The following is a 12,272-nucleotide window of genomic DNA, read 5'->3' on the forward strand; positions in this document are numbered from 1 at the left end:
AACTTAATGATGGTGTTGGAGTTGTGCCTGGCCGTGCAGTCATGAATGAACAGGGAGTACAGGAGGAGACTGAGCATGCACCCCTGAGGGGCCCCTGTGTTGAGGATCAATGTGGCGGATGTGTTGTTACCGACCACCACCTGAGTTGATGTGAGCCATGACCAGCCTTTCAAAGCACTTCATGGTTACAGACGTGAGTACTATGGGTCGGTAGTCATTTAGGCAGGTTACCTTAGTGCTCTTGGGCACAGGGACTATAGTGGTCTACTTGAAACATGTTGGTATTACAGACTCGGACAGGGAGAGGTTGAAAATGTCAGTGAAGACACTTGCCAGTTGGTCAGCGCATGCTCGCAGTACACGTCCTGGTAATCTGTCTGGCCTTGTGAATGTTGACCTGTTTAAAGGTCTTTTCTCACATCGAGAAAGAGAGAGCGTTGATCACACAGCTTCCAGAACAGCTGGTGATCTCATGCATGTTTCAGTGTTATTTGCCTCAAAGCGAGCATAGAAGTAGTTTAGCTTGTCTGGTAGGCTCGTGTTACTGGGCAGCTCTCAGCTGTACTTCCCTTTGTAGTCTGTAATGGTTTGCAAGCCTTGCCACATTCAACGAGCGTCAGTGCCGGTGTAGTACGATTTGATCTTAGTCCTGTATTGATGCTTTGCCTGTTTGATGGTTCGTCGGAGAGCATAGCGGGATTTCTTATAAGCTTCCAGGTTAGAGTCCCGCTCCTTGAAAGCGGTAGCTCTAGCCTTTAGCTCAGTGCGGATGTTGCCTGTTATCCATGGCTTCTGGTTGGGCTATGTATGTACGGTCACGGTGGGGATGACGTCATCGATACACTTATTGATGAAGCCAATGACTGATGTGGTGTACTCCTCAATGCCATCGGACGAGTCCCGGAACATATTCCAGTCTGTTCTAGCAAAACAATCCTGTAACTTAGCATCTGCTTCATCTGACCACTTTTTTTTTATTGATCGAGTCACTGGTGCTTCCTGCTTTAATGTTTGCTTGTAAGCAGGAATCAGGAGAATAGAATTATGGTCAGATTTGCCAAATGGAGGGCGAGGGAGAGCTGTGTATGTGTCTCTGTGTGTGAACTAAAGGTCATGTTGTACTTACCTTAATTACTTTATGGTGGTGTGATAATGTAACTGTTGTGCAGTTATCTATGTATGTAGTAAGTCACGATCATTGGTCCCTCTAAACAATCACATGGTTGTGTTGTACATTAGATATAGGATGTCACTGACCTTTGAAGCCAGCTGATAACAGACGGTATCAGTACCTCTGATAGTGTAACAGTTGACTCTTCTCTCTCCATGGCAGGACGTGCTACAGACCCTGCTCTCGGGACTGTGGCTCTGGGGGTTCCCCTCTGCTACTGCAGTACAAGCTTTTGACCCTTCCCCTGGGCATCCCAGCCAATCACAACGTGGTGCGCCTGTCTGCCTTCTCAGAGGGGGGGGTGTTGCAGGAGATAACATCCTTCACCATTCTGGAGCAGGGCAGTGAGGGGGGTCCAGGGGTGGGGGCAGGGGGCCAGATGTTTGGCATCAGGGACGAGGCAGGCAGGGGCATCATCTTCACTCTGCGGCCCCTGCAGAGGTCAGGTCTGGTGCGTCTGGGGGTGCAGGCCACCACTCTCTCAACACAGGGCCGCATCACATACCAGAGCATCTTCATCATCTACATCTCCATCTCTAGATACCCCTACTGAGATGAGCCCCCCCAGCTGGAGGCTGGAACTGACTGTGTGTGCCCCTGAGAGGCCACTGACCCCTCCTTCACCAACCTCTGTAGAATCAGGCCCACAGCCTGGAGGCCTGTGAGACAGAGCGTGCTAACCAAGCCAAGAAAGCACTAATCATGAGACAATGCAAGCAGTATTAACACTAAGGATTTCATGGATATTTGGACCCTCATCTCTGGTGCAGTAAGTAAACTGGATTGACATGGATCTTAAACTGTGGGGACACAATTTTGCCAAAATCTGTTCTTGTAAAGAAATTGACCTTTTATAAGATTTGTTGGATTCATTACAATGAACACTCCAAAGATGGTCCTGTAGCATTAGAATGGCGTGTAGTTATTTATATAGTGTTTTTCTATCATTTTTGAAGTCATTGTTGAACTAGCTATAAGGTGCTATTCTGAAGGTACTTGACAGCTTTGTTGAATCAGGAAAGCAAATGGTGTTTGCATTGCAAGAACAAATCGATAAGAAAAGATTGCTTCACCTGGCCTGGAATAAACCATCTTAAGCAGGAAGTACAAGACCGTTTGAGATTGATTGCACTTATCGGAATCTGTTTTGAATGGAGTTGGCCTTAGGTAGTAGGGCCACAATATGGACATCAGAGAAAATGTCCCTTTCTGCTTAAACCGCTTTAGTCATTAGACTGTAGTATTCTGATTTAGCCATCCATCTTTCTAAATGTGTTTCAAAGGTGCAGGGTTAAAAACCATGGAGGGGAGGAAGTAGCAAAGACATTGTGCTGAACTAGAACTGTTCATTTGTAAACCAAAAGCATACTCAATTAGTATTATACATGAAACACACCCCAAAATCAACGATAATTTGGAAGTGGAGAACCACATTCAGTGGGTGTTTGCAGGGGCGGACTGTGACAAGCAATCAGACCTGGCATTTCTAACACACCGGCCCATCTCTAAAGCCCTCACACCGGCCCATTTTCTTCCTCGAGGCCCCCACACCGGCCCCCAGTATTAGCCAGATAATAGTCATTTTGCACACCAAAAAAAACAAGATGGACCAGCCCATCTGGCATTTGCCCGAAATGCCAGATGGCCAGTTCACCCATGTCACTAAGTTAACATCCACCACCAACACTCCTCTATGAGATGAATGGAGCATCAATTTCCTGTTATAAAGGTAGAGATACATGCAGCTATGTGATACATTCACCACAGCACTGTTATTCCATTGCTCACCCCTTTAGACCATGAATGTATTTTGCAGAAAGGAACATTCATAACTTATATACAGCGATTAAGATATTCTTAACACGATTTCTGATATCAACCCAAAGTTTTGAACTGTTATAAATGTAACCTACACAAAAAAACGTTTTGCTCAGAGTGGAAAAATGGAATCTGTTCTAGATTAATCCACATATAACGACGGTACAACCTGATGCAGAGTGTCTTGAACATTTCCTCTCTGTGTGGCCCACAAGGTATATAAATATCTCACTGTGGTATGGAAGTACAAACATGACAAGAGGAACTGATGATCAACTACCCAATTTCGAAATTGCACCTTGTGCATTCTACTATGACAACTTTCAAGAGTAAGTTCCTAACAAAAAAAATAAAACGTTTGGTTTGTTGGTTCTGTTCCAAGAACGGGTTCCAACTCCTGTCTCTAACCTTACAAGCTATTTAATGAAATATGTTACCTAATCATTTTGTAGCCATTAGTTCAGTGGCTCGTTGACACATTTTATAGAAATTATGCAATTGGTGATTTTGGACCATTGCTGATGCCCTCGACAACCCTCTGCAGCCAGTAACCAATAAAGTACATATTTCAGTAGGCCCTATACTACAATAAACTATTTTGTCCCTTAAACCTAAGAATTGAATACTTCACCAGCTACAGTACCAGTCAAAAGTTTGGACACACCTACTAATTCAAGGGTTTTTCTTTATTTCTACTATTTTCTACATTGTTGAATATTAATGAAGACATCAAAACTATGAAATAACCCATATGGAATCATGTAGTAACCAAAAAAGTGTTAAACATATCAAAATATATTTGAGATTTTAGATACTTCAAAGTACCCACCCTTTGCCTTGATGACAGCTTTGCACACTCTTGGCATTCTCTCAAGCAGCTTCATGAGGAATGCTTTTCCATCAGTCTTAGCACTTGTTGGCTGCTTTTCCTTCACTCTGCGGTCCAACTCATCCCAAACCATCTCGATTGGGTTGAGCTCGGGTGATTGTGGAGGCCAGATCATCTGATGCAGCACTCTATCACTCTCCTTCTTGGTAAAATAGCACTTACACAGCCTGGAGTTGTGTTTTGGGTCATTGTCCTGTTGAAAAACAAATGATAGTCCCACTAAGTGCAAACCAGATGGGATGGTGTATCACTAAAGAATGCTGTGGTAGCCATGCTGGTTAAGTGTGCCTTGAATTCTAAAATTCAAAGCACAAAATCACTAGACAGTGTCACAAGCAAAGCACCATCACACCTCCTCCTCCATTCTTCATGGTGGATCCACACATGTGGAGATCATCCGTTTACCTACTCTGCGTCTCACAAAGACAAGGCGGTTGGAACGAAAAATCTCAAATTTGAACTTATCAGACCAAAGGACGGATTTCCAACGGTCTAATGTTTCTTGGCCCAAGCAAGTCTCTTCTTATTATTGATGTCCTTTAGTAGTGGTTTCTTTGCAGCAATTCGACCATGAAGGCCTGATTCACGCAGTCTCCTCTGAACAATTGAACAATTGTGTCTGTTACTTGAACTCTGTGAAGCATTTATTTGGGCTGCAGTTAACTCTAATGAACTTATCCTCGGCAGCAGAAGTAACTCTGGGTCTTCCTTTCCTGTGGCGGTCCTCATGAGAGCCAGTTTCATCATAGCACTTGATGTTTTTTGCGACTGCACTTGAAGAAACTTTCAAAGTTCTTGAAATGTTCTTGAAATGTTCTGAATTGACTGACCTTCATGTCTTAAAGTAATGGTGGACTGTTGTTTCTCTTATTTGAGCTGTTCTTGCCATAATATGGACTTGGTCTTTTACCAAATAGGGCTATTTTCTGTATTCCTCCCCTACCTTGTCACAAGACAACTGATTGGCTCAAACGGATTTATAGGGAAAGAAATTCCACACATGAACTTTTAACAAGGCACACCTGTTAATTGAAATGCATTCCAGATGACTACCTCATGAAGCTGGTTGGAGAACTTTGAAGAATCTCAAATAAAAAATATATTTTGATTTGTTTAACACTTTTTTGGTTACTACATGATTCCATATGTGTTATTTCATAGTTTTGATGTCTTCACTATTATTCTACAATGAAAAAAATTGTATAAAAAAAAAAAAACCTTGAATGAGTAGGTGTGTCCAAACTTTCGACTGGTACTATATGCCCTCATCATCAGGCGGTTTGTTATAATGTTATGATGGAATGCAGTGTATATATATATGACAGGATTTAAGACATAGATTTTATATTTAACAATATGGCATACTATTAGCATTATAATCACTATAAACCAGCAAACGATCCCTTTAGAAATATTATAGATAAATTGTTGTATTGTTTGAAAATAAAATATAGAAATTAAGGATGCAAATACTGACCAAAAACAGTCATGAATTGTGTTTTTGGCACATTTTGGAAAAATGTGGCTTATATTAGATTATATATTTTGGAAACCAGGCTAAATTGGTTTTGTTATCTACATAATTTTAATAAATGTTTTTTTTGTATTATCATTAGACATATTCCACCTATTACAGTTTTGTTCTGATTGCTTAGGCACTATCTTTGAAACTAACTATTTTTGCAAAACTCTACACACTAACCACAAAACCTTACACCAAACCAGCAAAACATTATACATCTCTTGCAAAAGCAAACAATTCTTGCAAAACTCTTCAATCTCTTTTTACATTTTTTTGTTTTTGCGTCAATACAGTACACACAAACCATCATTTGAATAAGCACACTAAGCACCAACTACCCACTGATTGTATAAATGAAAAACACTTGTGGCTTTTTATTTTTCTGTGTGCAGGGCATAGCAGTTTGCAATAACGTTTTGTCATACATGTAGTAAACACACATACACACAGGTATCCATTATGTGTAAAGTATGGATGTGCAGTCCGTACATAACACACTATCAATACAAATAAGGGAAAAAAGTAAAAGAAAAAAAATCGCAACATTTTCTAACACTCCTCAAACAACAAAAGCGCAGCAGAAGAAAACAAAAACATTTGTGCTAGAAAAAAAATGTGGGGCTACATCTCACCTTCTTTGTGGGTCTGGCCATAAGACTTCATCCACATCACATGCAATGTTGTCTTGAGCTAGGCTGCGTGGAAAGTATCACCTGGAGTGCCGTATCCAGGCCTGGCATGACCCCTGATCCATGTCTCCACAAGCCTCCTCCATTGCCTGTAGAAGAGGTATGCGCTGTTGGGGATGGCGACAATACACCTTCCAACGCCATGCAGAGAAGAATTCTTCAATAGGATTCAAGAACGGAGAGTATGGTGGGCGATTGAGTGCGATGAAAAGTGGGTGACCAGTGAACCAATTGCAGACCACAGCAGCCCGGTGGAAACTAATATTGTCCCAGATGATAACGTACCTGGGCTGCTGTGGCCCCTGGTCATTAGAGATTAGTTTGTTGTGGAGGGTGTCCAGAAATGTGATAATGTGTGCAGTGTTGTATGGACCTAGGATTGCATGATGGTGAAGGACGCCGTTTTGACTAATAGCCGTACACATTGTTATGTTGCCACCACATTGTCCCGGGACGTTGATTATGGCACGGTGTCCGATGATATTTCTGCCGCAGCTCCTTGTTTTTGCTAGGTTGAAACCTGCCTCGTCCACAAATATTAACTCATGATGTACTGCATCTGCTTCTAGCTCCATGACTCTCTGAAAGAGACAAGACAAAACAATGTAGCACAGTATGAAAAGACAGGGATCAGTCAATATGATGTAGCACCATACACTTCCAGTACCAATGACAGGATAGTATAGCTTACCTGCACATATTCATATCTCAGTTGTTTTACACGGTCTGAGTTTCTTTCGAAAGGGACTCTGTACATCTGCTTCATCCTAATTCTAATGCGTTTCAGTAGACGAGACAGAGAGACTCACTCTGTTAACGTTTTGGAATATGGTGTTATTTGCTATTATGTGGTCCTGCAGTTCTCTGAGTCTGATGCAGTTATTTGCAATGATCATATTTACAATGTGGGTCTCCTGCTCTGGGGTGAACAGTCAACCTCTTCCAACAGATAGTGGTTTTCTTGCAGTCCTGTAAAAACATTTGAATGGTTTTAGGGATAGATCCTTCTCATGAAAGTTCAGTACATATTACTGCACCAGTAAGACTACAGCACAGTTACTTACCGGTTCTCATTTCGAAATATCCGGATGATACCTGCAACAGTATAGCGGCTCAGATTTGGTTGAACCTGTTGCCCAACCTCTCATGCTCATCCCATGGTTGACAACATGGTCAACCACAGTCGCTCTGATTTCATCAGTTATTGTTTTCCTGACTCCCCTTCCCCATCCTACTTCACCTCCTCTTTCTCCTCCTCCTCTAACTTCTTCACGTCCTCGTCCTCCTCTAGTTCTCATCCCTCTTACTTTCTGTCCAATATTGGCCTCCATTGTTGTCCAAACCAAATGTTTATTTTTTTGTGCTCAAGTTCTGATTTGTAAGTGAACTCATTATCTAAAAGTGTTTTCACATGTGTCAATGTGGAAAGGCAATTGGCGAAATAGTGTAGCAATGTAGAGACCAATGTTTACAGTTTTGCTTGAAGTGTGTTATTAAATTGCAAACTGAGTGTAAAGCAGTGAGTTGTGTTTACAGTCTTGCAAAAAGTGTGTTATAAAATTACAAACTGAGTGTAATGCAGAGAACGTGCAATAAGTTTGGCACTGTTGGTAAATGCATTGGCTACAAGTGTCAATGATTTCAGAGATAGTGCTTCAAGAATCACTGTTAGTGTTTAAGCATTTAGAAAAAACTGTATTGAAAGAGTTCTGGCAGTGTCAGAACAATCCAATCAAAAACATTGCAGCTGTTTGGCGGCTATATTGGCAAACGTGTACCCTATGTTTAAAATCAGCAATAGCTGGTTTTCATTCAATATGGTTTTCAGTACATTTATCTATACAAGGCCCGATTCAGACTTAGGAAACGTACACCTTTCCTACACATGCTTTTTCCAACACACTTCTCAGTAGTTGTTATTCAGACTTACCTTATGCAGGTGTTTAACGGGCTTTGCAGGCGTGGCTCCCTGGGCTGAATACATTTTATTAAACTGCTGAAAACCCTCCCACTTTCTAGTCAACAGATTTTCTCATGGAGTTTTCACTACATTTATCTAAAGCCATCCCTTTAAAATTTGGCACACCGTTAATAAAAAAATATTGTGATTGTAACGGCAGATTTCCTCCTAGAGGAGGTGTAGCAGGGATCGGACCAAGACGCAGCGTGGTAAGTGTCCATGTTTTAATAGAACAAACTGAACAAGACACAAATACAAAATAACAACGTAAACCTAACCGAAAACAGTCCCGTGTGGCACAAACACTGACACAGGAAACAAACACCCACAAACCAACAGTGAAAACAGGCTACCTAAATATGGTTCCCAAGCAGAGACAATGAAAAAAACCTGCCTCTGATTGAGAACCATATCAGGCCAAATGACAAACCTAAACATAGAAACACAGAACATAGACTGCCCACCCCAACTCACGCCCTGACCATACTAACTAAAGACAAAACAAAGGAAAATAAAGGAAATAAGTGACAGTGATACTTGTTTGTATCATGGCAAGGAAACAAAACACGAAGTGGATTTAACTTCTTTAGGAAAACAGACCTAATTTTGGAACAAACATCATTATGTTGTCATCCAGAATCACATTTATTTATTTTCCAAGCTATAGCACACATGATTTTACATCCAGCAGGTTTTTAAAGGGCCAAAGAGTTTGGCCTGCTTCCCGTTTTCATTTTTGCCATGGAAAAAACATTGCGATACTGGTATCGTTCTGGCCAAGTAAATACAAACATATTCATCTCATTTTCAGCACCAATTGGTAGATTTAAAAATACTCTGAATTTGTAAACTCAGCAAAAAAAATAAACGTCCTCTCAGTCAACTGTGTTTATTTTCAGCAAACTTAACATCTGTAAATATGTGTATGAACATAACAAGATTCAACAACTGAGACATAAACTGAACAAGTTCCACAGACATGTGACTAACAGAAATGGAATAACGTGTCCCTGAACAAAGGGGGGGGGGGTCAAAATCAAAAGTAACAGTCAGTATCTGGTGTGGCCACCAGCTGCATTAAGTACTGCAGTGCATCTGCTTTGCACCAGATTTGCCAGTTCTTGCTGTGAGATGTTACCCCACTCTTCCACCAAAGCACCTGCAAGTTCCCGGATATTTCTGGGGGGAATGGCCCTAGCCCTCACCCTCCGACCCAACAGGTCCCAGACGTGCTCAATGGGATTGAGATCCGGGGTCTTCGCTGGCCATGGCAGAACACTGACATTCCTGTCTTGCAGGAAATCACGCACACATGGCTGGTGGCATTATCATGCTGGAGGGTCATGTCAGGATGAGCCTGCAGGAAGGGTACCACATGAGGGAGGAGGATGTCTTCCCTGTAATGCACAGCGTTGAGATTGCCTGCAATGACAACAAGCTCAGTCCGATGATGCTGTGACACACCGCCCCAGACCATGACGGACCCTCCACCTCCAAATCGATCCCGCGCCAGAGTACAGGCCTCGGTGTAATGCTCATTCCTTCAACGATAAACGCAAATCCGACCATCACCCCTGGTGAGACAAAACCGCGACTCGTCAGTGAAGAGCACTTTTTGCCAGTTCTGTCTGGTCCAGCGACAGTGGGTTTGTGCCCATAGGCGACGTTGTTGCCGGTGATGTCTGGTGAGGACCTGCCTTACAACAGGCCTACAAGCCCTCAGTCCAGCCTCTCTCAGCCTATTGCGGACAGTCTGAGCACTGATGGAGGGATTGTGCGTTCCTGGTGTAACTCAGGCAGTTGTTGTTGCCATCCTGTACCTGTCCCGCAGGTGTGATGTTCGGATGTACCGATTGGGGTGGTTAATTTCTTTACTATCAAATGAGGAGAGACAAACTTATCACACAAGTCAGAGTTATACTTAAACTAAATCTTTAATCACTTATTAATAAGGGAGCAGGTCAATACAACGCACGCATATAAAGTGAATCGATTGAGTGCTCTACGATAATGATGGCTGGTCATGGCTGGTCAACGATTCACACTCAGATGATTCGTTGAGAGCCACGAGACAACAGTACAAAGGTCTTTTCTAGCCAGGATACACCCCTTCCAACCTACATGACAAACAGATATAAATTGAATGGGTCACAAGGTTAAGATTTGTATGAAAGATACCTATAATACATAGCAGACAGTATCTGCTGTGTCAACAGTTTTCATTGTGTAGAGACCAGTGTCTGGCCCCGTATAGAACAGAAACATTAACTCATGCTCTAGAATGCTCTTTAGGTTTTATCACCCAAAAGACATCGTAAATCTCCTGTCAGTGTTATCTCCCAGAGGCCCATCCTCAGCAGAACACACACAATATATATATATATATATATATATATATAATACTCTATTCTGTTGAATAAAACAATCATTTGATGCAATAAAAGTATTATAACATAATCTTGCAATTTTTCCACCATACGTTCCTGTGCAGGTGTTGTTACACGTGGTCTGCCACTGCGAGGACGATCGGCTGTCCGTCCTGTCTCCCTGTAGCACTGTCTTAGGCGTCTCACAGTACGGACATTGCAATTTATTGCCCTGGCCACGACTGCCATAACTGTGACCTTAATTGCCTACCGTCTGTAAACTGTTAGTGTCTTAACGACCGTTCCACAGGTGCATGTTCATTAATTGTTTATGGTTCATTGAACAAGCATGTGTGTTTAAACCCTTTACAATGAAGATCTGTGAAGTTATTGTAGCCGATTTTTGTAGCCGATTTTGTTTTGGAAAGACAAGGTCTTGAAAAAGGGACATTTCTTTTTTTGCAGAGTTTATATTATTTAGGGTTAGGAAAGTATTTATGAATAATAAAAAAAACTTTAAGCACCAAGTATATTGGGGAATAAAAAATACAATGGTTTGATTCATTCTGAAAGTTGCCATATTTAATTGTTCAATCCATGAAATATTGGAAGGTGAGAAAAGTGTACAATAGGGGTTGAACAGTAGTCCTATAAATCTACCCTAATAATCCTCACTAATCATGGAACTGTGATGACAATGGTCCAGTCGTCGTGAACTGTGCACCAGGCTCCAGGTTTAAACTGATATGTATGGTATGTGTTGCATAATGATTCAAATAGGCTACATGTCCTAAAGTATTGCACAAATTAGCCATATGATAACTGTTAATATGTTAGCCATATGATAACTGTTAATATGTTAGCCATATGATAACTGTTAATATGTTAGCCATATGATAACTGTTAATATGTTAGCCATATGATAACTGTTAATATGTTAGCCATATGATCCACTATTGCTAGTGAACTTCAGGAACAATCACACAAATGTGACAGAGGAAGAAAAGGTAAACAATGTAATGGAATGATGAACATTTTAAGGAAAAATTAGTAAGACATAAATGTATGTGGGTATAACTGACGTTGGCTACTGATAGTGGCTAATATTTAGCACAATACAAATTGTAAAAAGTAGTCTGTGCATATATTTAAGCATATAATTCAAACATTCTAGAAATCATAAATCAACTTGGTAGGTTTGGCTCTATGCTATCATTTGCACATGGCTACAGAAGCCTATACCTTGGGTCTCCAAATATAATACCTGCAAGTTATAAGGCCAGCATTTAATAAACTCCAATGTGGAAAAGTTATGGTGATATGCTTCAGTTTGCTGCCATATGACTGGTTTCACATTGGTCTCCAACAATCATAAGGTAAAATAGATTGTAATTTATATTTACAATCCCCTTATCCAAACGGCTTCAATTTACATTGTATCAATTTGTAAACTACAGCGCATGGAGAATGGAGTTATTTCTATCGGGAAAATTAAAGTAATGTTGTTCCAATTGGAACCGACAGGTTTCGTGACCTTATTCATCGTTTCATCGCGCATAAAGGTGGTAGAATTATGAGGGAATTAAGTCCAGGTCAGAATATTGCGTATCTGTAGAAACACCCTCATTTCTTTGATCTCCACCCCAAACAAATATCGGGTGAATAGCATGCCTTTCTCATGTTTAAGGTCAGAATACTCGTAGAGAGAAAAGTGCATAAAAAGGGAATTCCGACCATTTATGCATGCTTAACTCCTCGGAATTACCCCCAAAGAGCCTTGAGTCACCATCATTAAGTATTCACCTCCAAGTCAGTCATTGTGAGTCATCCCAGGTTTCAAAATCTCTAAAGTAGAAA

The 12,272-nt window shown here is 41.2% G+C and overlaps 1 protein-coding gene across 1 annotated transcript in view; it reads left to right on the forward strand.

The window, feature by feature from the left end:
• LOC111958140 (hemicentin-1-like) overlaps window positions 1-7,605 on the forward strand; it is a 76,307-nt gene extending 68,702 nt beyond the window's left edge. The window contains exon 81 of the mRNA XM_023979324.2: window positions 1,334-7,605. Coding sequence (XP_023835092.1) covers window positions 1,334-1,724 — 391 coding nt within the window. The 3' untranslated portion in view covers window positions 1,725-7,605. The remainder of the gene's footprint in view (window positions 1-1,333) is intronic.
• Window positions 7,606-12,272: the final 4,667 nt, after the last annotated feature.

The sequence above is a fragment of the Salvelinus sp. IW2-2015 genome, linkage group LG33 (genome assembly GCF_002910315.2).
Source record: "Salvelinus sp. IW2-2015 linkage group LG33, ASM291031v2, whole genome shotgun sequence".
Taxonomy (NCBI): Eukaryota; Metazoa; Chordata; class Actinopteri; order Salmoniformes; family Salmonidae; genus Salvelinus; species Salvelinus sp. IW2-2015.